Source organism: Festucalex cinctus, chromosome 16 (assembly GCF_051991245.1).
Source record: "Festucalex cinctus isolate MCC-2025b chromosome 16, RoL_Fcin_1.0, whole genome shotgun sequence".
Lineage (NCBI taxonomy): Eukaryota > Metazoa > Chordata > Actinopteri > Syngnathiformes > Syngnathidae > Festucalex > Festucalex cinctus.
Window position 1 is genome coordinate 10,375,953 of NC_135426.1, and position 27,266 is coordinate 10,403,218.

At 39.8% G+C, this 27,266-nt stretch overlaps 1 protein-coding gene and 1 long non-coding RNA gene across 2 annotated transcripts; one reads left to right on the forward strand and one right to left on the reverse strand.

Moving 5' to 3' along the window:
- Positions 1 to 236: 236 nt before the first annotated feature.
- pawr (PRKC, apoptosis, WT1, regulator) lies at positions 237 to 27,165 on the forward strand. Its single transcript, XM_077500507.1, has 7 exons — positions 237 to 400; positions 604 to 1,089; positions 17,763 to 17,894; positions 21,072 to 21,109; positions 22,943 to 23,042; positions 24,685 to 24,789; positions 26,592 to 27,165. The coding sequence occupies exons 2-7, from the start codon at positions 712 to 714 to the stop codon at positions 26,676 to 26,678; spliced, it is 840 nt and encodes a 279-aa protein (XP_077356633.1). The 5' UTR covers positions 237 to 400; positions 604 to 711; the 3' UTR covers positions 26,679 to 27,165.
- On the reverse strand, positions 13,488 to 25,083 carry LOC144003864 (uncharacterized). Its single transcript, XR_013279104.1, has 5 exons — positions 24,371 to 25,083; positions 22,820 to 23,065; positions 20,370 to 20,511; positions 17,686 to 17,938; positions 13,488 to 17,591 (listed from the first exon to the last, which is right to left on the reverse strand). It is a non-coding gene; the product is annotated as an uncharacterized LOC144003864 (long non-coding RNA).
- Positions 27,166 to 27,266: the final 101 nt, after the last annotated feature.

A 27,266-nucleotide genomic window follows, 5' to 3' on the forward strand; every position in this document is an offset into this window, starting at 1 on the left:
TATTTCATAATGATCGTACATATTACCTTGCAATTATGATGGCTTATGTAGCTAACCTTAGCACGTTCATTAAAAGTGAAACAAAACTTTAAACACACATACACACACACAAATCCAAGCACTTTATTTATTGTAGGCTACATGTTCATATCAAAACATAATTTTCATATTTCCCACCGCTTTATTAGGTCATAAATGTCACATACAAGACAGTCTGCCGCTGTTGTTTTCCCAAGATCACTTCGGCTCCACTCGGAAATCTTCGGTCATATCCGGACTCGGGCCGTCGCTCAGTAGGGCAGAGGGAGCTGCCGGGGCTCTCAGTGCGCCAGTCACCAGAGTCAGGCGTCGGACACACCTGGTCGGAAGCTCCAGTTTGAAAGCCAAGTACCTGACGCAGGTGAGTACCCGCCGAGCTTCTAACGCGCCATTTTGACAAACTTTGTGTCTTTAATGTTTGCATAAACTTTACTTCCATTACTTTTGAATGCGTTTACAACACGAACAACTCTCGCTTCCAAAGGAGCATTTTTTTTTTAAATGTTATTTTAATGTATTTTATTTAAAACTTCTTGCCCCTTTTCGCCTTCTACCTGCCACCAGCTCCCGGGGCACTCACTCGAGGAATGCGGCGTCTTTAGGGGAGGAGAAAGTTGTCAACTCAAAACGTGTCGAAAGCGACGATCGAGGACGAGCCTGTAAAAAACTAGCATGGCAACCGGTGGCTTCAAGTCGAGCGCAGCCACCGACTTCCTGGAGGAGTGGAAGGCCAAACGGGAGAAGATGAGAGCCAAAATGCTCGGGGACATCGCCGCCGCCACTGGGGCCGGCAGCAGTAGCAGTGTCGGGAGCTCCTGCCGCCCGCCCGACGAACCGCAGCACCCGGCGGGCCAACTGAAGGGCGACTCGCCGGAGTGTTGCACCTCGGACGGCGGCGACCGGGACAGGGAAAAAAGCCCGTCGCCCGGGAAGAGCAAGGAGAAAAAGAGCAGCGGACCCAGTGCCAGGAAGGGGAAAGGACAGATCGAGAAGAGGAAGCTGAGGGAGAAGAGGAGGTCAACAGGTGTCGTCAGCATGCCGTCCAATGAGGTGAGTTGAGCTCCCTTTGCCGACATTTTGGATTGCACCTGCTTGCTGTTTACAAATGTGGTTTCCAAACTGAGGGTGGAGGAGGCAAAATTGCCCCCCTTACCCTCACTTTGGGAACCATTTTGGGTCCTGGCCCTTATGCTGCATTCGAGGAAGGTGGGAAGTCGGACTTCTCCGACCTCATACCAGGAAGTGTGCACTGGAACACCCCTACGAACTTGGAGATCTGAAAAAGAGGATCCCCGGATCTGCCTGCTGATATTACTCGACAATGGAAATCCCCATAGAGACACGTACCTTGAATTGCAAAATATACACGATTACGAACACATTTGTCTATTTATTAAAGCATAAATTTAGTTATTCAAAATAAGTAACTTGACTGCATTAACCAGAACAACAAACAATTTATTGGAATCAGCTATCTTTGTTGTTTACATTCACCTCAACGCAACAACAACAATCCGAGTCAGATATTTCCGACTTCCCAACTTCCTCGAACGCAGCATTAATTGGGACATTATATTGAGTTGTCATTAAGAGTGCTATTTTGTCTCCCCCACCATTCATTTGGGAACCACATTTGTCATTTTGGAAGCCATTTTGGTGTCCTTCTCTTTTCATTTTATTCTTCTCATTTAATTTTATTATTAGTCAGATTTTTTTTTTTAATATTGGAATACAGTATTTAAAAAAATAATCATAATTTTAGAGTTTTTCTAAGTTGCAGGAAGGTTTACACTATTTTCTTCATGTGTTTTATTATAATTTTCTTCCTTGCCTTCTTTCAGACATCCTACTTGTCACATTATTTTTCCATGCAAAAATGCATTTTATTTCTTGTTTTGAAACAGCTTTTCTGGAAATGTGCATTGTTACATTTTGGAGGTTAGTTTTAACTTTTGAACGTGTGTGTAAATGGGTGGATGTGACACATTGTAAAGCGCTTTGAGCACCATACAGTGTAGAAAGCACCATATAAGCTCAGTCCATTTACCTTTTACCGTTTATCTTTACGAGCGCTAGCGTCGGCACGTTCCTCGCTAGCGTTTGTGTTGTGGCTCCATAAATAATTGTGGCCAGGAGGAGCTGTTGTTCCCCCCCCCGCCCCAAATTCCTGCCATACATGTGTCCGCTCTAATCTGCTGCCGCTCTTTGGAGGAATGAAAGCAGCCTGCAGATGTTGGCCAAGGAGGAAGAAAAGAACAGAGGGCAGAAAGTGAGGATCACCTGGAGTTTGTTTACATTCTGGAGACATTCCACGTACTTTATCAACATCTCATTCCACATGAGTAATTGAATCCAAAAGCAAGTATATAGTAAATGAAGACACTTTTGCGCTTAGCTGATGAGTGCATGCCGAAGAAACAGGTGGTGCTATATTCCTCAATTGTAGACTGTTTTCAGCCACTTGTCAGCAATTGCACAAAATAAACAAGAAAAAAAAAACATTAAGTAAATTTTTAATAACAAAAACAAAAACATGCAATTTGTGTATTGGCTAAAATTCTGTAAATAAATATGTCCGCATTTAAACTCCAGCGTTGATGTGGCTGTGGCCTATTACGAAGATGACATAGAATAAGGTCTTGCCTCTGATGAATGATGTCAGTGAACAAATATCTGTTGAGTCTAGCAAGCATGTCTTATCTGTTGACTCCTTATCGTGTGTCTTATGTAATCATGACACCTGACAGTGAAAGTTATAATGTTGACAGTGAATGATACCCGCCATTACCTTGTAAAAAGAAAACGTCGTATAGTTTCCTTGCGTTAATTAGCGCGTGGGAGGGCATGTTGCCGTGAACGCCTTGTTAGTACGTTGCTAAAACTAGTGGCTAACATTGTTCAAAACATCCATTTTACGGGTTGCACTCCGACGCCATTTTGTGTGTGCGCGGGGACTGTCACCAAGGTGCCGAGTCACACTCCCAGTGGGGAATTCCCACAGGAAGCAGGAAGTCAACCATTCTCATTTTCGCCCTCCAGTAACCTCCGCCAAGGCTGTCACCAGGAAGCGCATTGTCCCATTTAGAACTTGTGGGGAAATAGCAAATTCTGCACAGGATTATTTAAGATTTTTTTTTGGAGGGAGTGGGGGGGGCTATTATTAAGTACAGAAAGAATCAACTCCCCGTGTCCTCGTCTCACCCGACTCAGCCTTCGTTCTTCTGTTCGCCTTATTTGCATATTGATGACCTCATCGCTTTTCCCAGCCTCTGTGTGGTTATCATGGAACATTGTGTCCGGATGAGGGTGGGGGTGGATAATTTTTTGGGGGGGCACGCGGTAAGAAAGCAGGAAGCGGTTCGGCATCTGGGAGGACATTCCTGCTTTTGCCAGTCAATTCCAATCAGGCGGCTCGGAATCATGAGGCCTTTGGGAGCCCGCTTCTTAAGTAGAATTTTGTTGACATTCCGCACGCGTTTCTTTTTTGTCCTTCCACTGAACTGCCTGCACAAACATCTCAGACGCTTTGTGGCATGGTGTCGCTGGATCCTGCAAAATAAAATTGTATGTTTTAAATACTTTTTTAAAATATTATTATTATTATTATTTTTATTTATTTTTTTAAAGCAAAAAATTTGGGAATGCATGCATGGAGTCGGACATTGACAATAGCAAGTAGCATTATTGTAAAAATCCATCAAATTAAACTGAAAATTACAAAAAAAAAATACAAAATGAATTTGTATTAAGTATAAGTAATTAGAGTAAGTATAAGTAATATTCTTGGGTATGATTGGCTGCAGGTGATCGCGCTACATTGCTTGGCCTATCTGTGCCGCAGGGAATTTGGTGCGCTCAGTAGTCGATTTGTGGATGTTGTGATGGTACGTTGTGTGATTTCGTTTTATGTTGTAAGTACCTAATCATTCATACTAACTATGTTGAAAAAGAAAATGGTCTAATGAATATGTGCAATATGAGTTCACATGTATAATGGAGCGCTGGTGTTCCACAGGGTTCAATTCTAGGGCCTCTCCTATTTTCATTGAATCTGCTGCCCCTGAGTTCCATCTTAAGAAAACAGCAGTTGTAGTTGTTTTAAAGTGCTTTATAACTCTCGAGTTGAGAGATGGGAGTGAGCGTCGATCTATCCTGCAAAAGGAAAGGATCATTTCCTTTAGCTGCTTGGAGAATATGAATTGAAGGTAAAGAGAGCCACTTCAATCTAAAGGCCACTCTCCCTGTTCATTTTGGTCACCAGTAAACCCTCTGTGTTGAATTTGGAAGGGGAACATTTTATTTTCCAATAAAGAAGGGTTCGGTGAATGTGCATAGGAAACTGTGGGTTCAGTACCTCCAACAAAATTAAGAACCACAGATTTTTTATTTTTTATTTTTTTTATTTTTATTTTTTTTATTTTTATTTTTTTTTACAATTAAGATGGGGGGGAAAAAAACAACAAATAAGACTTAATTAAAATATTTTTTAATTCAAAAACCCATACTCAATCTTTATTTTTATTTATTTATTTATTTATTTATTTTAAAGGGGCACGAAGCAGGATTCAGAGTTTTTGCACATTTGCAACCCCTCCGGTGAAACGTGACAAACGCTGCTCCTATATTTATCCGCGTCCTCCCGTGACGCTAGTCTGAAAGTTTTTTACTTCTCTTTGTCTTCCGTGGAGTCTCCATAAGGGATTGAGACGTATCGGGTGCAGGGCTCTTCAAGTCCATCTGTCCTGTCCGTAAAGTTGCGTGAACAATCGTGAGAGCTAACAGGGACAATAGCGTGTATGCGCATGACGTCATGCTCCGAGCAAAAGCTAAGGTGTCCGGCCCGAACGCTCCAACATTTTTTCCTTTTACAGAAAAATAGGGGCAACAGTCATTGTGCCACAGTCGTGCCTCCTGTCCATTATACAATTCTTAAAACATGTGCGGGTGAAAAATATGGTTATTTTAACACTCAAATTTGAGTCTAATCTTGCATCATGCACCTTTTAAATAAAAACTTCTTAAAAACGCTGACTTTGGAGCCAGCCATAATTTGGTGTTAAATGCGTGCCTTTTGTGTAACTTAGTGGCTGGATGTCGGTAGGCCGAAGCCGCTTTGAGCTGCTTGATGACGTAAGCGGATGTGTGCGTGACGCGCACACACAAATGCTCTGTTGCTGCTCATTCAGTCAGACTAACACCGACACCAGGACCACCTCCAGGTCTCTGCCTTGCTGCCATTTGTCGGCTGCACTCACACAACTTTTCCATTCCAGGCTCATCATCATCATCATCATCATCATCATCATAATCAGCCCTTTGTTGTTAGTAACAAATAAGTTCAAATCACGGCACATTTTTGTATGAATATTAAAAAGAAGCTGAATCAGCAAAAAAAAAAAAAGTAAATTTAACTAAACATAAAACTGGAGTTTTGCTGTTTGTATAAAAATATGAAGGATTTAGTAGTACAGAGAAACGAAAATAACTTTAAAACTGTATTCAAAAAGGTTAATATGCTCAAAACTACAATTGTTATATAAAAACAAAAAATACATAAGGTAAAAGTTTTTTGTAACATTTGTACAGTTACCCAATATGCAACTAAAACTAACTAAAAATATAAAAAAAATAAATTACAACCAAAACATAGAATAGTGTGTTACAGAATATAAAGCAAAATTATATAAAAAGCTAAAGATACCCAAAATATAAAATTGCATTATTTGTATTAAAACAGGAAAATAATACAAAGTAAAACACTATATATATATATATATATATATATATATATATATATATATAATATAATATAATATAATATAATATAAATGCACATTTTTAATTATATAAAATATGATAAAACTACAACACTGTCCCAACAAACGATATCCTCAAAGCATAAACGTAGTATGTTTAGAATTTTGGATTAAATTCCAAGCATATATATTTAGTATTTAATGAAACAATATTTTTGGAAAAATAATGCTAAATAATTGCAACCCCCCCCCCCCCCCCCCCCCAAAAAAAAAAAAAAAACTGTTGATTTTGTAGTATAAAATCAAACCACTGCTTGTAGCCAATGACAAACATTTTGTATTATTATTATTATTTTTTTTTTTACAATACTTACAGTGGTTGTGATGTTGCCCCTAGTGGAGTCACATTGCACTGCGCTTTCCATAAGTAGTCTGCTGCCAAGCGTGAGTAAGGCAGCACCAGATTAGATCTTCCACCTGCGCAGGAACAAGACTCATCTGAGTGTCATTTAGCCATGGAGTGAGCGAGGCGAGGCTGCGTTGCGGCAGCTGCCATTAATCGGGCCCGGCAGCCCGGCAGCCTCATTTGCATGCAAAGCTTCCCCTGGTGATGCTTCAAAGAACAGATAAAAAGCCCTCGACTGGAAGCGAGGAAAAAAAAAAGCTGGGACGGCACAATCAACCACTCGCACGGATACGTGACAAGCGGCGCTCGGTGCGCTGGGACGCCCGCGTTCACTTTGTCAAGCGCACTCTTAGACAAAGGTCATCTCAGGAACGCCCCCCCCCCCCCGCAAATTACCACTTAATCATTTTACAATACATGTCGCATTTTACTGTGTTAGCATTAACTACACGAGTGGCTTTTCCCCCCCAGTTATAATACGATAAGATTCATTTTAAGTACGATGCGATATGTTCACATTGAAGCTACTCAGATTTCAATTGCAATGTGAAACAATCTCAGATTTGTGATACAAATTGCTTCATTGTCAGTAGACCCTTTTGCTCCAATTTTGATGCGATACGTTCATGGTAAATTTACTCCGATTGACCTCAATTCCGACGCAACGCCAATTGTTCCACTACCAATGTGATTCAATTCACGATACAACACAATATTTCAACATTATCGTTAAAGACACACCGATGTGTTACAATTCTCGATAAAGCAAACCCCAATGCAATATGATTTGCTCCTATTAAATTAAACTACAATGCAATTCACTCTAATTACGTTGCGTTATATTTGCTGTAAACCTAAATACGATAGTCCAATTCTCATGCAAAGTAATTTATTCCAATTCCATTATGACACAATTCACTCTGATTATGATGCAGTAAGGTGCATTCCCGATAGTTACTCCGATGCCTTGTGATTTCAGCCAATTATAATGCGATATGTTGACACTAAACCTAAACCCAATTCTATACAATTCACTCCAATTAGGAAAGGATGCACTCTCATTCCAATGCAGCATAAGTTGACGAGTTGCTCAGAAGCGTTACAATATGATTCAGTCTAATTTGGATGCAATACGAGTCTCTTCAATTATGATGCAATAAGATTGTGATCGATTGGGAATCCAATTTTGATACATTCGATAAATGAGTCACTCCAATTTCAATCCAATATTCACAGCAAAACTGTTGTAATACAATTGGCCACAATTCTGACGTAATATGAAACTTGACTTTAAAGCTACCCTGAGGTGTTACGATTCACACCAATTACGATGCAATATGTTAACAATAAAGCTCACGCGAAGCGACACCATTCGTACACATTCCGACGCAATACGACTGTGATATGATACACTTCAATTACGATTCAGTGAAATACGATACACTCCAATTAAGATACAAGGCGCCGATTACTACACGATTGGATTGGAGCTAGTTTTTCAAGCAAGTACGTACTTTACGTACGCTTCACTTTCAACTTCTGCCATTTGGCTTGAGTGTGTAAAAAATGTTGTTTTTAAAGCAGCCCCGGCGCACGTTACAATTAAGAATTGTCTTCTTAAGCCGGGCTTTGGCCTTTCAGCTGCCGCCTGAGTGCACATTCCTTCTCTCCATCGGCTTTGTCTTCCTCCCACGCAGCCTGATGAGTGCTTGGGCTTCTTCCAAGGATGTCCATTACAGAACAAAACTCTGGCCTGCTCACTCGCTCGCCCTTGCTCTCCCTCAATCCCAACCTTTTATTTGGGAACTCGTGTCCAGGCAGATAGGCAGCCGAGGGGAGGGGGGGGGGATTCACCGACGTCGACCATTTCTTCTCAAGAAGCTGTCCGCCGTATAATTATTATTCTGGAGCCAGCGTTCTCATGAATAACAAACGTAGCTGACCCTCACGCCTTCAGGGCTGCTTCTTCAGGTTTCTTCACTGTGGATTCTTTTCAGCAGCAAACACGCCGACGGCCTGCTTCCAAATGAGATGTTAAATCCTTGGTAGAAAAAAACTGTACAGGTGGCCAGTTTACGAGACTTAAACCCTAAGTCTGATTTATTTATTTATTTTTTTGCATTCTATAACTAAGCTAAAATACTATAATTAGAGTTAACGTAAATAGTAACTGGCTGTGGCGACTTATCCGATAAAATAAGAAGAAATAATAATCAATTGATTAATAGATGATATTTCGTCATAGTCGATTATGGAAATATTGTCCATGTCAGAAGTAAATTTTCACTTATGTGACCAGTAAATGCATATTTACTTTATCAACATCTGTAACTTTGTCCTAACTAATCCGATTAACAGTTTAAACTTTATTTCCCTATAATCAGACAAGAAAATTCTGTATGTCATAGTCTAGACAAAGATGTGTTGCATACCGGAACATGTAAAAATAAGCCCTAATTATATGTTAACAACAGCCATAACTTTGTCGTTACTTATTCAATAATCTTTTAAAAAATATTCCCACCCACCATAGTCAGTTACTGCTGAGTTGAAGCAAAAGTAAATTTTCCCTTACCAGACCTGTAAATGTGAACATTAATTAAGTGCACATTACCGACATCCTCAACTTGGTCGTAACACAATTTGATAATATTTTGAAAAAGAATAAATTGATCAATTGCTTGTTAATTTTCCCCCTTGTTGACCAAGAAAATTTAGTCAGCCGTATTTGGGATAAAAATGAATTCTTATTTACCTGACTGGTCAGAAATGCACATTACCAACATCGCTAGCTTTAACTTAACCAAAATTTAGCTCGCTGTATTCCAGACAAAAGTCATTTGCCACTTACCTAAATTGCAAATACTTTAAGTGACTCCCTCTTACCTTACCTGATAAGCTTTTAAAAATAACAAGGAATTGCTTAAATGATTAACATTGATTGTTTAACATGATTGTTTGTTTGCTTAAATGAATTCCCTGCTAACTAGCAGAGTGTCATTTTAGTGTAGTTAGCATGTACATTTGGTTTCTTTGTAACGCACTTTCAGAAAAAGTGGAATTATGCAAACAAGTTTGATTTGGAAAATTCCACAGCTTGTCAATCAGTGACTTCCCAGAGGAAAAGGAATCCAAAATAAACTGGAAAAGGGAAAGCGTGTGGAGGAAACGCGCTAAGCTCCGGGCCTAGCCGTCCAAATAAACGTGAGCATTTTTTTCACACGGAAGCTTCCAAGTCATCAAAGACGAGCTGCAGGGAAGCGAGAGTAAGCCCGCGCTATGCCAGGCATGTGCAGACATTTTTTGATGTTTAAACTGCAGACTTGATCACGGTGTAGAAACGCGTTTTCACTGAGTCCTCGCAGCCTCACCCTCCCTCTCTCTCGTCAGCTCCAATGTTGTGTATCAAACATGTTTTACGAGATCTCCCATGGGCCGGCTCGAGAGGGAATGTGACCTATTGTTCTCCCTGCTACACTTTGGCACGGATTAGCGCCTGAGTCGCAACATTCCCATCATTGCCGGAGAAGACATGAAGGGGAAAGGAAATTGACTTCCAGCTTCTGTTCGTCCCACTTTGGATTCGTGCAACCTGGAAGGGAATAGGAATGTTCATTAGCTTGTGACATTCTTGACTGGCGTTTCTTGGGGAGGCCGCTGAGTCGGCATTTAAACATAAACAGGAAGTGGAATGTTACGCTTGCCTGCTTTCCACTTTCAGAAAAGCTGAAGGAATGTCGGGAGTTGGGACCCCATGGGCAAGCACCACCATGCCAAACTATTCGTCAGGCAACTTGCAACCAACGATTTCTGAATTGAAATCGTCCATTTTAAAAACATTTCAGATAAGTTTAGTTATACGGGTAAATCCCCCGTTTTTTCACAGGGGATGGGGAGCTAGCCATACCACCAGTGGTGTAGTCCAGGGTATATGCGGGTGGATACCCACTTCTGTTTCAGTCAGCATTGCGTACACTCACTTCTACATCCCCTCAGATGCGCACCATTCAGTAATATCTGTAAACCAGATTACCCCTAAAATACTCATTAATTTCATTTGAGACATTCAAAAATCTACTCCCATTCGAAATTCAAATGGTTCAGCTCATTCAGTTCGCCTTGAAATCAAATTTCACCGCTCCCCCAAATCTCACATGGCAGCAAAAAAAAAAAAAAAAAAAAAAAAAAAAAAAATCCACATTTTATTATTGCATATTTTTCACTGACAAAATTTCAAGGGAAGGGACTTGGGGTTCTTACTAAACGTACCCCATAGTGAGTTTACCATTCATTTTCAATGGCACATTCAAAATGACAGATTCCGATAGCTCCCATTTGAAATTGAAATCATTCTGCTTATACATTTCACCTTGTGAACAATATTAAATATGTCAACATTTTGCACATACCAAAAATTCCACATTTTTCACTCATATAATTGCACATTTTCAACAGTATCATTTCACCTAATTCCATATGGTTACCAATCAATATAATTCCACAACATTCAATGCATGCATTTCACCACTGCCGTTTAATATCATTTATTATTGGTCCAAATCATTGTCATTTGACATAATTCCATGTTTTTCAACATTCCACGTGATTCAATATGATTCCACATTTCTGTTTGTTTCATTCTGCATTTCAGCATTCACACAGTTCACTCAGAAATTGTCATGACTAGGGTCATGCAAGGGTTCTGTTTACTGTCATGACTAGGGTCATGCAAGGGTTATGCTTGGGCCATACAAGGGTTAATCTAGTTTTTAAAACTTATTTTGTGATTAAAATAATCCTTTTCGTGTATTTAAAAAAAAAAAAGAAAAAAAAAAGCCACTTATTGATAAGAATAATATTGTGAGATGAGTTTGAAATGATATTAGTGTTTCGGTATCACATAGATTGTTTAAATATTAATACAAGTAATTGTGAACATTTTTTTAGGGTTCGAGCTTGTTAGATGTTTTTTTTTGCTTACGTGATAGCGTGTTTGTTGAAGCAGCTGTGAATGATCAACTCGGGTCGGGGTCAAAGTGCGTCTCCATGCAGGACAGCTTTTTGCCCCCCCCCGCACAGGCTTTCAGTTAATCACCCTTTTATTAAAACACAGCAGCGACACTGGGGCTAATTAGTTTGTTTGAAACGGGCACAGCGGATTGATGCGTTAAGCAGCACTTATTCAATTTCCGGGCACCAAATCAAAGCGCTTATTTCACATTTGGGCTAATGTGAGCTAATTGTTTGTTAGCACTGGAGTGTAGCAGACACAGAGGAAATGAAATGAAGCGGTTGAAACAGGCCGTCGGTGACATCTGTGCTCGCTTTGTCTCACCGTGCTTCTTCATTTCCACCGTCACGTGATAAGACAGCTGTGTTTTTGTTCGTCTTGCAACCCCGAATATTTGCCAATAAACCTAATTTCTATTTTACCTACTCACGTGTTTTTGTGCTCAAATCGTTTAAAAAAATATTACCTCGTCATACCATCTGGTGGCCTATTGGTGCCACCAGCCCCAGACGTTGGGCCACATTTTTGACATTTTCACTAAGGGGTGTACTCTCTTTTGTTGCACGCATTTTTTACAATAAACATTAATGGTTGTTACTCACACCTCAGATACTTCTGTGGTGTTCATGGGGGGAAAGTTTCCGGGGGTGCGGGGCCAAAGTAAATCTCGCTGCTGGGACCAACTGGCACTTGATTGGAATTCCTCTCATATTGAAACTCGGATTACACTTCTTCACACAAGGATTACCTTTCTCTCCACTGTGCCTCTTACACCTTATCGCACCATACAAGGATGATATATGCTCACTAGCACATGCACTGAAAATCAAATCAATATATTGTCCCTCCCAAGGGGGTCTACATCCACATATGACAATTTTTCAGGGGTAAAAATGCATTCCCTGGCCGGAAGGTGCTAGTTTGCAAATCATAAGCTGTCATTCCTTCATACAGTGTGAGATTTTACACGTTTAAAAATGATGTTGTTAACTCAATGTAATTGTAATTCAATACTATGCAAAATTTTATGTAAAAGTTTACATTCAGTACCTACCTGTTTGTGTCTGCCAATGCACAAATAGTTCAAAAAGTAGCCAATCACCAGCCTTCTTGCTCAACATCGATTTAGTTAACACTTGAAATGAGTCAAAATTTGAATTAAGGATGTTCAAAAATCATTGTTTCTATCATTATGCGAAATGAAATACACGGTCGGGTGGCTTAGTTAAACGCGTCAAACATCAAAAAATCTATTTGTTTTTTTCACTTTTTTTACAATGACCACTAAATGCATCATTGTTTTTTTTTTCCCCAGTTAGTATAACTGCATAACATTTGCATCAAGAAAGAGTGGTAGTCAGGCTAATGTAGCACAACCGACCGGTTGGGCAGCTTACGTGTTTTTGATGTACGTTAGCACGTCACAACCTGTTTCTGCTGTCCTACTTGTGTGAGATCTTAGCACTACGCTAAACATTCCACATGTTGCACGGTGTCCACGCCCGCCATTTAAGGTCAAATGAGGTGCTGGAAGACTTTCTCTGATTGTGTGGCAGAACAAAGGAGCCAGGGTGTGATGTCATCCAGTCCCACAGTGGCCAAAAGATTTCATGTGAATGTATTGTACTTTCAAGTTAAGTCCAACTGAACTCTACTGTAACATTATGCACAGTATAAACATTTTCATTCGGTGATTCTTTCATGTACCACTAGAGGGAGCTTTAGTTTAAGTGGATATTTTGAACTGATCTCCCCCATGCCATGCATCCCATAATCACAGCATAATCCAGAGCTAATAATATAAGAAGACGATTTATTTCCAACAAGGCCACCTAATCTCTTTTCTCAATTAGATTTTTTCAAGTCACCCTCCGCCTGGCAAAGATGCTAGCGCCAAAATAATTAATAGCAACCTGCCGGGAATGAAGGAGCTATTTGATTTGATTTTGTTTTAGCTCACATGAGACATTATCTCCTTAATTAGGCTGAGAAATTTCACTTGGGCAGGCCGGTGGCCTTTGAAAAGGAACTTTGCTTTTCTTCACCACAGTTTTCCTTTTTATTGGTGCCAGGACTCTTTATGACTTGCAATTAAAAAGACACACATCCACATAGTACATACAGTAATTACACTTGCATGTATTTATTTGTTTATTTATTTGTTTATTTATTTATTTATACATACATACAAATTCCTTTTTTAATCACATAACAACAAACTAAATGTATACCATCGTAAGCATTTTTTTTCTCAGATTTTCAGAGATTTCTTTGCCATCAGGTTCCATTTTGCCTTCCACTGACCAGTATAAGGGAGTGTGAGAGCGACAATACCAAATTTAACACATTGTAACACTAATGAGTTGAGAAGGAAAATGGCTAAATGGATCCAATTTGGATATTGTCACTTAGGAGTGTACTTACTTTTGTTGCCAGCAGTTTAGACTGTGGCTGTGAGTTGATTTTGAAAAAATATCATCAAATATTGACATAAATCAAACTTACAATGTGAATTACCAGTAATGCTCCTTAAAAATGCACACTTTACCTTTAAATCCGCCGTTCCTAGGTCTTAAATTTGGTCCAATGCTCTTAAAACGGTCTTTAAAGTCTTCTTTTAAGGTGCAGATGAAGCTTGTTGTTGTTGTTGTCAGGTGTTATTGATGTGGCAGCAGCCAAACAGAATGGCTCAGCAGCGCCATCAGGTGTCCTCAGGCTGCTACTGCTGCTTTCCAAATCTCCTGAGCCCCTTTTTGTTTTCTCAACAGCTGTCTTTACCATCCCTGCAATCAGTCACTCGGCAGGTGTCTTTATTATCCGGCGCGTCGTGACGATAGCAGAGCGCACGAGCAAAAGGAGCCTCTCAGCAGGAGGGTCGCTCTGCGCTTTGCAAGAGAAAAGCTCTAAATGATCCAGAGGTGATTCATCGTTTTGACCGCAATCAAGAGCAGCGGCAATATTTGTAGTTTTTCAGTCATCGAAGCTCTTTCTTAGTCATTTTTGTGATGCTAATTAACCCTGCAAATTCGAGGGGCAGCCGCTGAAATGCTCTGAGCTCACTCGTTTTTGACACCACTGGAACGTTTTGCAATGTTTGGGGCCAAAGACAAGGAAGGTCAGTGACACCAGAAGGTAAACATGTTTGGCATCCACCTGAAGTGACACAAACACACGAGGATGGACATTCCGGGGCCACTGGAGAGATTCTGTTAAGGGTAAGGAGTTAGCATTAGGGATGATTTGCAATGCCAAGTTGAGCAATTCTAGTCAAAAGTCAAGGAACACTTCCTTAAACTGCATGGAGATGAGGAATACAAGAACGCAATGCTTTCTGAATTCAAAGGGAAGAAAGCCAGATTCCACGAACAGGCTGCTCTCCCTGCTCATTTTGTTGTCAGTAAAACTGTGTCTTGAATCAGAAAAAAAAATTATATTTTAAAAAAAGACAGGTTCAGTACCCCAACTAGGTTAAGAAACACTGCCCTTGTGAGTTGTGACAGAAAAGAGCAGATGACGACATGTTTTTCTGCCCTGGTGTAGTCCTCAGGTGTTGTTGTTCAATTAAGAAAACCCATTCTCTGGTGTTTGCAGTAAATGAAGTCGGCTCGAAGCTTTCTCAAAGAGGTGAGCCGCGGGATATTGCCACTTTTGTCTCCTGGCACTTCATCTTGTTTCTTTGCGTGACATTCCACAGCTGTTCAAATCCTTCCGCGCCCTGACAGCAAACCGGTTCAGCGGCTTCTCATCCAGTGAAAATGTTTGAGAATAACCGCTTGCGTGAAAAAATAATCCTTGGAACAGGAAGAAAGACGTGAACACAAGAATAGAGGTTAGACACAACACAGGCCCACTTCTTTTCAACCCGACAGGCCTCCATGCCACATTCTCAATTCCATACCTGGTCTGGTCTGTGGTCAGAAAACAAAGACGTGAAAACCATCCTAATAAAGGAAATCTACCGACAAGGAGGTGAATACTGTGGATCCACTTTTCCTGAATTTCGCTCACTGCCGGAGGGTCACATCCGGAACTGATCAAATGCTAACATGATAAATGAACAGTCAGGCAGATTATTCCTGGAGAATGTTAGTGGTCCAAAACAAAATAGAGACACTTACGTAACTACATGATTTGGGTTATTGAAACCAGATGTGGTGATAATGATAAATGCTTTGGTGTCAAGTCTTAAAATAGTTGCATGTGCATGTTGGTTCTTGTCCAGACCACTCGTAACACTCTGTGATTAAACCGCACTTGATACAATGACAAACAATGTTTGTGGCATTACACCATCAGATTCATCAAGTCTTCATATTTTGAGATTTTTTTTGTGCGTGTTTTTTGGCTCAGGATCAAATCAAACTATTTAAATAGCACCTTTCATACATAAACATGCAACTCAGAGTTCTCTGTGATTAAAAGTAGTACAATAAGAAAACCCATACCCGTCACACAACAGGGCACAGAGAAACTATGTGGGGAAAAGCATCCAAGGGGAGCTCATCTACGCTGAGAGGGATGAAAGGGAAGCGATGCCATCCCCGAGACCCCTGGCTCGGATTGCCATCAAATTTGGAACATGTTCAGAATATGATTGCAACGAGAAAAACGGTTTGAGAGCGTAGAGGTTTTGAGAGTGTGGCATGTGGCTTTGCAATATTGCAACATTGAACAAAGGAAGCAGCTCTCGCTATGTGCTGTTACCCTCACAAGTCTGTGCTGCTCAGTGAGGTTTGGGCTTAAAGGAAAATGCGATAAAAGGAACTAAGAACTAAAAGACAGTAATATTAATACAGTAAATTGAAAGTGTAACAGAGATCACTGGAAAGCCAAACTAAAAAGCTACGTCTTGAACTTTCTCTTAAAAATATGAGCACTCTCTGCAGACCTGATGTCCTCTGGCAAGCTATTCCATAGTTGAGGACCATAATGGCTGAATGCAGCCTCGCGTTGTGTTTTGGTCTTCACCTTGGAATAGTAAAAAAGGCCGGTGCCAGAGGACCTCAGGACCCATGAGATTGATATGATAAGAGCAGGTCAGATAAATAAGATGGCCCTGTACCGTTAAGACATTTAAAAATGAATAAAAGCACCTTCAAATCAATCATGAACCACACGGGGAGCCAGTGCAGCGATTTGAAATGTCTCCTGGCTAGCTGGCTACTGAGGCAAGCATTCAAAAGTATGTGATATGTGATTGTTAGCCTTGGTGTTAACAAGTTGCCTCATTTAAGGATAATTGAAGCACTATTAAGTCAGTATTTTTATTTTATTTTTATTTTTTTGACGAACCAACATGTGGTTTATTAGCACTTTGTTTGCCTTTGAAAAACAAAAACAAAGGGTGACATGCACGAGGATCCATCCAGAATGCTTTTTATACTTAAGTAAACATTCTGGTGAGGTCTTGAATCTCTGACTCTTCTTGTAAACAGGAAGCAATGAGGGCTCTGGATTCTTTCGAGCGCTCACTCAAGTCATGGCTGAAGTCTTCCGTCTGTACTCTGGCTGCCCGCTGAATTTTCAGCTCAGCTCAATCATCCTTGTACTTTGACTTTGCGCAAACCACACTTAATGATATCATTGGCGAAAACATCCCTTTTATGGTTACAAGCCATTTTGGAGTCACAACTCCATCCAAAGTCAACTTTGAGAGTCCTGATTGCAATGTAAATCAGTCCGACACCAAGAGGTTCAAGTTACGTCCGGGGAAGAAGTGAAGTTCAGAGGCTGTGAGAGTGAGAAGTAGCTTGGAGACCTCCCCAAGGAAAAGTGATAAAGAATTTGGCAGGAAAGGCCTCGCAAATGACTTAATTCCCAAGAAGCTATTTTTAGCAGCCTGTTGAGTGACTGGACATCTTTTGTACCGCCTGCAGCGTGAAACCGAAACTGTTTGTTTGAATTTGGGACATCCACAATCTTGAAAGGATTCAAAATTGTTTCAGCATGTGTTTCTGAGAACTGAACTTGCATGGTGTCCACGTATTCCACAGGACGCCATTCTGGAATTCCTCTTGATCACAAAACTGATATTCAGTCAGAGAAGCAGTGATTCTAAGAACTGTTTTACTTTCGTGTTGCATGGAGCACCCCAGGATGATTGGACGACATTCCACAATTTTTGTATATCACCCCATATTTAGTCAAAGAAGCACAGTTTCTAGGAGCTGCTTCACATCTATTTGTATGAGTCTACATATCCAGCCCAAGACCTCTGGATGGCATTCCAGAATTCCTGTTAACCATCAAACGCATATTTGGTTATAATGACCAACTTCTGACACCTGTTAGTTGCTGGCAATTGGGTATCTGTCTCTTTCTACCCGAGGAGGTGAAAGGTTGCGGAAGTGGAGGAGGCTCCTGTTGCTCCTCACTTCTCCTGTCATAAGAGGATTAGAAGTGTAGAGTCGGAGGTTATCTCGGCCCGCCAACGATCTGCACTCACCGCACCCTGTGTCGAGCGACCCACTTACACTTTGCTGCTCCGCTGAGTTCTCATCATCGCTCCCGTTTTCGTCCCCCGCCCCATTTTTCTTCTATCTTCCATCAGAGCTTAGATGAACTTGATGATGACGACGCTGCGGAAAAGGACGGGCGGGAGGAGGAGGAGGAACAGCTGGTCCTGGCCAACACCTTCCAGAACGAGGCGATGACGGCGGACCCGGCCACTGGATATGTTACGGTAAGAGTGAGCCTGACGAGTTCTAGACAACTTTATGCTTGTCCCTGGAGAAATGGGAGACAAGTTTTGTCAAAATTGGCATTTTAGGCCGAAGTTTATGTCCCTCGTTTTGAAGTGACACAAACACAAATCATGCACAGCAAGATGGACATCAAGTCAATCACAATTACATATTGTTAGTTTAGTAGTACTTGATAAGGAGCAACATTATTCCTCCAACGGGTTACATCTTTGCACTACATTCATTAAAAAGCATGTAGCAAGCCTAGTTAGCTCCCGTTAAATAGTGAAGTGCTGCATCATCTAAAGCTGGCTTCTTTTTGTTTAAAAGCAGGCTTGTTAGCTTAATATTTATATACAATATCATATATTATATATATTAAGTAGTGCTGCCTGTGACTATCAAATGTTTTTAGAATTGATTAATCTATCGATTATTCAATCGATTAATTGATTAATCGGATTCATTTTAATTTTACTTTAACGTGTATTACAAAAGTGTCTACCCCCCCCCCTTGATTGCTGGTTATTAATCAGTGATTGGTCTTGATTTTGTACTTTGTAATCGTATAGTGATTTAAAAAAAAAAAAAAAAAAAAAGGGGGGGGGGACTTGATGTTGTACTATGTTACTGGTTTGGTCATTGTTTTCCAAAGTAAAAACAGATGTTTGGAAGTGTCTTATTTTGATTAAACACCGATGTTAATCAGTCTTCTTTGACTGTTGGTATGCTGAAATCAGAGGATTTTGACAATTTTAATTAAAAAAAAAAATGAAAAAAGTGAAATCCAGCACCAACCAAACTCTGTCTTAGCTTAGCTAACAGAGTAAGAGGCAACACTGTTTCTGTGAATCTTGCTAGCTCTCTGTAGTCTATCACTTGATCTAAAGGAGCAACACTAATTCAAAAGTTTGTAGGCTAGCATCATTAGCTTTGCTTTACTATTGAGGTGTGACACTGTTCTTCTAAAACTGGCTAACTGTTTATTAACTGCTTGTTATTGTTGTAGTTAGCTTTGTTAGCTTAGCTTTGATAGTAAGGACCAACGTAGGCCTACGTAGTAGCGCTTTAACATTTGGAGCAAAAAGTAGCATGGCTTTTCAAATGGCTAATACCTGAGAGAAGGAACATTGAGGTTTGTAGTAGTGCCAAGCTGTTTGCTTGATTTGTAAGGCTTGAAACCAGAAGCTGCAGTTCTTTGTGGATACTTAAAAGAAGCTTTCGAAAGTAACAAATATTAACTTGGTGATGTATCTGCTCTTTGGTCGTCCGTCTTGAGGCATCGCAAGCCTGTCAGTTCCGCTATTGCAGTCACGAAAAGCCCTAACACGGAGCAGATGTGACCAAGCAGACACTCCACTGTGTTACGCCGCATTCCCGTGCATCATCCTGCTGCTGAAAAAGCGCGAGGGCCGAACGGTCTTTCCAAGTCGGCGTTCTGCAGTCATGTGGTCTGGGTTATAGGCCTCTATGAGTCCTTTTTGCCATCCTGGACCGTACAGAACATTCTGCAGGATCATCTGCTTTTCATTGCAGCTCAGCTTTCGTCTTTCTTGGAAATTCCACAGAGGCTATTTTAGAAATGTTGACGAATTTAAATTTGTGGGAAATGACAGGACAATGGCATCTTCCAATGGTTTCCCCATTAAGGGTAAATTAAAATCATATTATCAAGAAACGTGTTCATATTGTCTCTTGTTGGCAGACAACAGTTAATAAGAAGCAAAATGTTTTGTTGTCTAGCCGAAATGTCATCTTCTTGATTTGTTTGAACAGTGGGAAAGCCATTGAAAGGTCACTACAAGCCCTAAGTGGAACACCAGCAACCCAAACATCAGAATTGAATGTATAAACACCTTTTCCTGAATTTATTGGACGTTTCTCGTCATGGTGTTTAGTGACAGAGGACCTGCGTCGGCCCATTTGGACGTCGAGAGAAGCTCATATTTAACCACCCGCGAGAAAACGCTTCATCGATCAGCATAAATGCTGCTTTGCGCGACGCTTGAGTGTGTCGGAGGCGCAGCACTGCGAAGCAAAACGGCCTCGCTGGTGCACCCGGTGCGCACGGAGGCACATCAAGAAGTCATCTGTGCCACTAAGAGCTATCGCTGAGATTTGTCTCTGTGTATTTTTTGGTCAGGGGGCGCGTTAGACTGCTGTTATTGGAACTGTCACTACAAGAATGATAAAGTGTGTGGTGCACTGATGTACTATAATCCAGATATAGTACCTTGTGTTCCTTGTCATTATCATCCACAAAACTTAAAGTGGAAGTCAACCTTAACGATTTCTTAACAATAATGTGATCTCACTAGTCTAAACATGACGTTCTGATTAATATTACAATTGTGGAAAATTAGTTAATGAGTTAGTATTTATCCATCTCAGCGGCAGCCCTTTTGCCACTTGCTGTCGACTGAAGATGACATCACAATTGCTCAGGGTTCAGTGAATGACCAATCACAACTCACCTGTTTTCTGAAGCTGCGCTGCGATTGGTTGTTTTCCACCTGGCTGGTTTTGTGACCTCGCCTCAGACTGTTTGAACTTCCAGTTCAAGAAGCGTTTTTCATCATTCTCATTCATGTTAGCAGGTTAGCATTGTTGGCTAGCCTGTGAGAAGAACACACAAAAAAAATGCAAGCAAATCAAGATTCGGGTTCATTTGTCATCTCTGTAGCGCAAATAGCTCAACTTGTATTGGTTTCTTGTAGACAGGCTGTGTTCTCTGCTCCATTATTCAAGGATCAATCAAGCCAGACCTCGAGGGAGGACCTGCATCAAGCTGTTTTGTTTTATTTAAATGAGCAAGTTTATCACAAAAGTCAGCTCATTTCCCTTCTTCTGATGGATATGTTGGATCCACTCTAAAGATGTTTCAGTCCAATTTAGAAAGGAGACTGCTTTGGTTTCTCGGGGCGAGTGCTGCTTTCTTAGCGTATAAATCCAAACAACTCCTGGATGAACATGTAATGGAGGGATGAAGATAAACACGATCTAGATTGCTTTTCCTCCGCTCCAGGCTGATGGATTCAACGCAGCAAAGCTTGTGGATATGTCTGCTCTGGTGTGTGTCCTGATAAAAGATGATGCGAGTGAGAAAGTTGCAAACCATTTGCACAAAAACTGCTTTTCCAACACACTCACGTGTTTTCCTTTTGTATCTATTTCAGGAGAACCTGGGAAGATCTGTGAATAGCCGCACTAAGAGGTAAAAATACATCAGTGCAACATCCCGATATGAAAGTCATTTTTTTTTTTTTTTTTTTTTTTTTTTTTTTTTCCCCCGTTTGAATCCTTTTCCTCTCCGTTGATTCTTCAACCGATGGCCGCTTTGGCATCATTTGACATGGCGCCATCTGGACCCCCCCTCGTCCTCCGCCCCGCCCCGACCCTCTCGCAGGGAGCGCCGGGAGCAATTGATGTGCTTGGAAAGGTTCGGGTCGGACAAATGCGCCAGTTCACTGGAGTCCAGATTGCTTTGACATTTGATCAAATGACAGCAGCAAAGTGGACAGTAGCGGCATGCAACAATTGCAAGAGCGAAGAAATCAACAATCTAAAAATAAAAATATCCATGGACATATTTACAGTGTGTGTAAACCAAATTACATGAATAAATACATACTAATGTAGTCCCTCTCCTGTGGCTACCTGTGGATCTCTTTTAAAAAAAAATATATATATATATATATAAATTGTTTTTTACATATAATTTTTTTTTTTGGGTAAAATATTATTTAAATCAATTGATTAAATAGAATATGAATCATTAAATATTCAAAAAATGTTAGTCCAAAATTTTTATTTGAATTAATATTCAAAATTAATTAATTAATCTAAAATTAATTTGGAGACAAAAGGTAGGTGAAAAGTTAAAAAAATAATAATAATAAAATACCAACCTAAAAAAATAATAATAATAAAATAAAAATACCAGTCCTAAAAATGTCCAAAAGGGAAGAAGAAAAGCAGACGATTACAGTAAAATGTCCATGAAATTGCCAAAATATGTCATAGAATTGAATAAAAATGGCAGAAAAGAAAATATTCAAAAAGCAACTCTAAAATGTCCAAAATCAAAAGACTAAATCCCCCAAAACTACCATAAAATGTCCCAAAAATGGCAAAAAATGTCAGAAAAAAATGTAAAAAAAAATTAGCCACTAAATTTCCAAAAAAAAAGGAAGAGGCAGGAAATTAACATATGTCCATAAAATTGCCAAAATGTCTGACATTTAATAGAAAGGCAGAAAAGTCTAAAATGTATGAAAATAAAATATATAAAAAATAAAATATATATTCAAATGGAAGACGAAAGGTAGAAGAAAATGAATCTCAAATTGGATGCTACGTATTTTTCTGTTGTAGTGCAGCTCGAATTAGTTCTTGGGCCCTCAGAATGTTAGACTAACACTAACACACACTTTCATTCATCACAATCTTCAAATGTTTTGTTGCTCCAGACAGATTTTTATTTATTTTTTTGGCCTAAAATGGCTTTTAAGACAACAACACTTGCTGAACCTGGGCTAAGGGACTAGCGTCTACATACATTTTGTTATCATTGTAGGTTTTGACAGTATAAAGTAGAAATATAGATCCAATTTTACTAGCTATAATAATGCTTTTATTTTCAGCATGGCAAAAGTGGCATTTTGTTGACTTTTGAGGCGATCACACTCAATTTGTAGATGGTCGTTCAAACAAAGGCAATCTTAAAAACGAAACTTCAGCCCTCACAAGTTTGGATTTCCGCTGTCGCTGCGTAAACGGTGACGCACGCTCGGCTATCCTTTTTTTTTCTTATCATTTATTTATTTATTATTTTTTTTATTTTTTTTTATTTTTAAAAAGCACGCTCGGCTATCCTGATATGTAAAGCATTCAAAGCTCTTGGACAAAAGGCGGTAGCGCTCACCCCGTTGAACAGAGCACGTCCGCCGCACCGCCTTTTTTTCCCACCCATTTTCAATTCATGCCCTTTCATGAATGGAATTGCTTTCAAGCAGCAGGTGTGCTCATCATGTTGTGTGTGCTGCAGCTGCAGCAGCATGGACGAGGAGAGCCGGCATCGCCACGTCCCCCACGTCAGAGACGCCACGCCTGCAAGTCTGGACAAGAGGCTGGAGGAGCTGGAGCAGGTACTCCATTTGCTGCTTTTCTACTTCATTTGCAGGAGGGTGAAAAACAAAGGGAAAAAGTTACTCAAGTTAAAAAAACAAAAAAACATTCATAACATACTATAATAATTTTCTGGTGGTAAAATTTTGAATTTCCAAAAATTCCTGCTCAATAAAGGCTTAAAGTGATACTTGACTCATTGAACCATTTTCAGCAGTAAAAAGTTCATAATTGTCCATAATTAATTTGATAACTTCATTATGTTTCATGTACAATTTACAAACTGTAACAAATTGTTCCACTTGCTGTTGACTGGAGATAACGTCACTTGTGCTGAGGAAGTAGGTAATAACCAATCACAGCTCACCTGTTATCTGGTTTTGGTCAGAAAACTGAGCCATGATTGGTCATTACCTACATCCTCAGCACAGGTGATGTCATTTCCAGTCAACAGCTGTTATGTTCTGGGGTTGGATCCCAAAAACGCAGACACAAATAAGATTTTAACTATTTATTCACATTGAGAGGCGTGGAACAAACTTGACTAGACGAGAAACAACGAGAGTTGCACAGAGGAACAGAGATAATAATCCGACAAAAACACACACTTCTCAGACAGCTTATATAGACAGTGAATCGATCTGATTGGTTGTGGCTAGAGATGTGGGCTGTTACCCGTGTGTGACTGACATGGAATTATCTGATTGGCTGTTGACTAGATAAAGAGATTAAAGATTCCTGACATCACATAGCTTCTGACATCACATAGCATATTACCAGTTGAAACTAGATGCCGATTACATCAGTTCAAAACGGACACTTGACCACACGGTCATGACCCAAACATAACCCTTGCATGACCCAAACATAACCCTGTCATGCCTTGCATGACCCAAACATAACCCTGGCATGACCCAGTCAAATGGAACAATTAGTTTTTACAGGTATTAATTAATTGCACATTCAACCATCCTTAGTTGCGCATGAAAAATAATAGTTATCAAATGAATTCTGGACAAAATGTGAACTTTTTACTGCTGAAAATGGCTCAATGAGTCAAGTGAAGGTAAATTTTACTGAAAATATTCAAAAGTCAGATGGTAAAAGTTTCAACCCTATTCGGTACCTTTTCATTTAGCCCAAATACTCACTATTAATTAATTAATTAATTAATTAATTAATTAATTATTGCGACAAATTTTTAGGGGTTCAGGTGCTTTGAAATAAATGAAAAAGTAAAACAAATTGAAATATTGTAAAATCATTTTTTTGCAGTCAAAAATTGTGACCCACCCCAAGAAATAATGGCTTATTTTTTTAAATGAAACAATATAAGAACGGCATATACCTTTGATGGATGGATTTCTCTTGGCTTGTGGGCCGATGATGATGATGATGATGATGATGATGATGATGATGATGATGAAATTCCCTTGATGGCCCGCATGTCTTTTGATCAAGGCCCGGCCCGGGTCGCAGCACACTTGTTCCGACGAGCGGCGCATTGAAGCCACATCCGCACTTCAAAGCCAAGAGTTCCTTTTATGTATCTCAATCTATATAGCGGTTCTGTTCTTGGTTTCCATGGAAACGCATTTGCGCTCGTCAAATTCCTGATGTGAATTCAAAACGGCCGATGACCTCCTGGGTCCTTTTTCGCAGGAGCTGGCCCACGAGCGGCATGAGAACGACAGGCTGCTGAAGGCCCAGCAGGACAAAGACAACCTCATTGACAAACTCAAAGAGGAGATGGACCTGCTCTATCGGGTGAGCATTGCCACTATTTCCTACTCTCATGTACTGCCTAAACGGGCTGCAGGTTAAATAGCGCAGCGGTGTTTTACAAGAATTGGCTCTCCAAGTCATTAATTGTTTGCAGTGGAGGGCACGCTTGTCTCAGACTCGACTACCGTAGGTGATTGCCTGAAGGGGCTGCAGGAGGAATTAAAATAGTCTTGGCGTGTCTACCAAGGACTGACATCAATAATTGATGATTAGTGTCAGAAGACTTATTTCGCTCAGGCTACTACTATCGCTGGCTGCCTCCATTTGCTGCAAGTGGAATTCAGAATATTGAGGCCATTCAACTCAGGTTTTGCCATCATCAATAATTGTTTTGATCGCATCAGAGGGCATACTTTAGTTGACTAAAGTGGGCTACAGGAAGAATCAAAAATTGTGTGGGCGTGTCTACCAGATTAGCATCAGCTATAATTAGGGCTGTGCAATTAATGGAAATTCAATTACAATTTCAATTATTACACTCCACAATTACAAAATAAGCATAATCATTAAACAATTATTAATACTAATTTTTGAGTTTTTTTTTATTTATACATTTGCACCTTTATTAAATTAAAATAATTTAATACATTTTGTTTCATTCAAAAGAAACTTGCATTATTATAGTGTTTCAAATAATTTTATTTGTCTTCAAATTTTTTATTTGTTTTTTTACGCTAAAACATTTTCTTGTTTTGTACCAAAAAATAAATGATTGTCCTTCTGCACAGTGCACATTCTGCACTTCAACATAAATAAATATATATATATTATTATAAATATATATTATAAATTCTGTTTGGTCCAAAAGGAACTTACATATTTATAGTATTTTTTAAAATTATTTTATTGTGTTTTATTTTATTTTATTTACATATTTATAGTATTCCTGTTTTTTGTTGTTGTTGTTTTTTTTAAGTTGGTCTTAATATTTTTTAAATGCTTAAACATTATCTTGTTTTGCACCAAAAATAAATAATCGTTTGAGTAATTGTGATTTCAGTTATTGCCAAAATAATCAGGATTATTATTTTTCCCATAATCGAGCAGGCCTAGCTATAACTGACCTTAGCACCAGGCCTGAAGACTGATGCTGACCGGCTGCCTAAATGGGCTGTAGTGGGAAGTGAAATAGTTGGGCGTGCCTACTACCTACTTGGGATTATTGTTATTGGTAACTGATCATACTGGAAAAATATATATAGCACAAGGTCATGCTGTTGAATTATTTTGTTGAATTGTTACATTGAACGCGTCTTGACTGCTTGCTGTCATTTCTTTGTCTTGATCAGGGGCAGATATCACAAGTTTTACTTCTTTCTGTCCCCTTTCATTTCTTTTTTTTTTTTTAAGCGTGAAATAAAAATTTTGAATTGAATCATTACCAACACAGGGTTAGCTGAAGCCACTACTACGGAGGCGGCTGGCTAAATGGGTTGCAGGAAGAATTGAAATCGTTTGGCCATATCTGCTGGAGATGGAAATCTTTAAAAACAGATTTTTACCAGCAGAAGACTTAACTGGCTCAGTCCCTATGACTGTTGTTGGCTGCCTAAAGGGGCTGAAGGAGTATTTGAAATGGTGTTTTGCCATTATCAATAATTGACCGTTGGCACCCATTTAGGCTACTACCTAAATGGTTCTGTGGCCTTGTCTGTAGAGCATGACATGGTGACAGTTATGAGGAATTGATGGTTACCAGCAGAGGGCACAGTTGGCTTCTGCTCTATTCTGTTGATTTGCTGCCTAGATGGGCTGCTTGAAACGTGACTGTGTTGTCCTGGCAGGACCTGGACGACGTCGAAGATGAGAACGAGCAGCTGAAGCAGGAGAACAAAACTCTGCTGAAGGTGGTGGGTCAGCTGACCAGGTAGAAGCAACTTCAAGCCACCGTCATCAATGGATGCATATTTAATGTAAATGTTTTTGTACATACGGATCATTTAGATGGACATGAATGTATTGCGCTTTAAAAAGAAAAAGAAAAAAAAGTGTTAGCTGCTTTTTAACGACCAGTCATGCCTTGTGCGTTAATCATATCACTTTTTTTTTTTTTTAATGCTTTGCACATTTCAGTGTTGGAGGGGAAAAAAAAAGTGCTGGTCAATGATTTCAGGGCATTTGAATGAAGGTTTCTTGGTGTCTTTGGTTTACGAGCCTCTTTGTGTTCCAAATGAAATGAGTCTATGAACGCATTGTGAAAGGGAACAAGCTCCGCGCCTCTCCTTTGTCTTGATAATCTTTTTAAAACTGTTTTTTAAGATTTTAAAATGCGCGTAAGAAGGGTGTTTAGTGTTGCATTATGCATATATGTGTACAGAAGATGCAGTCGTTTAATAAAACTTTGATTATCTCCCCTCAGTCGCCTCGCTTGTGTTCATTACGGCTAATTGGATGTGATGATAGTGCACCGCTCGCTCGCTAATGCAAAGCGGCGGGCGCTGAGACAGACACACACACAC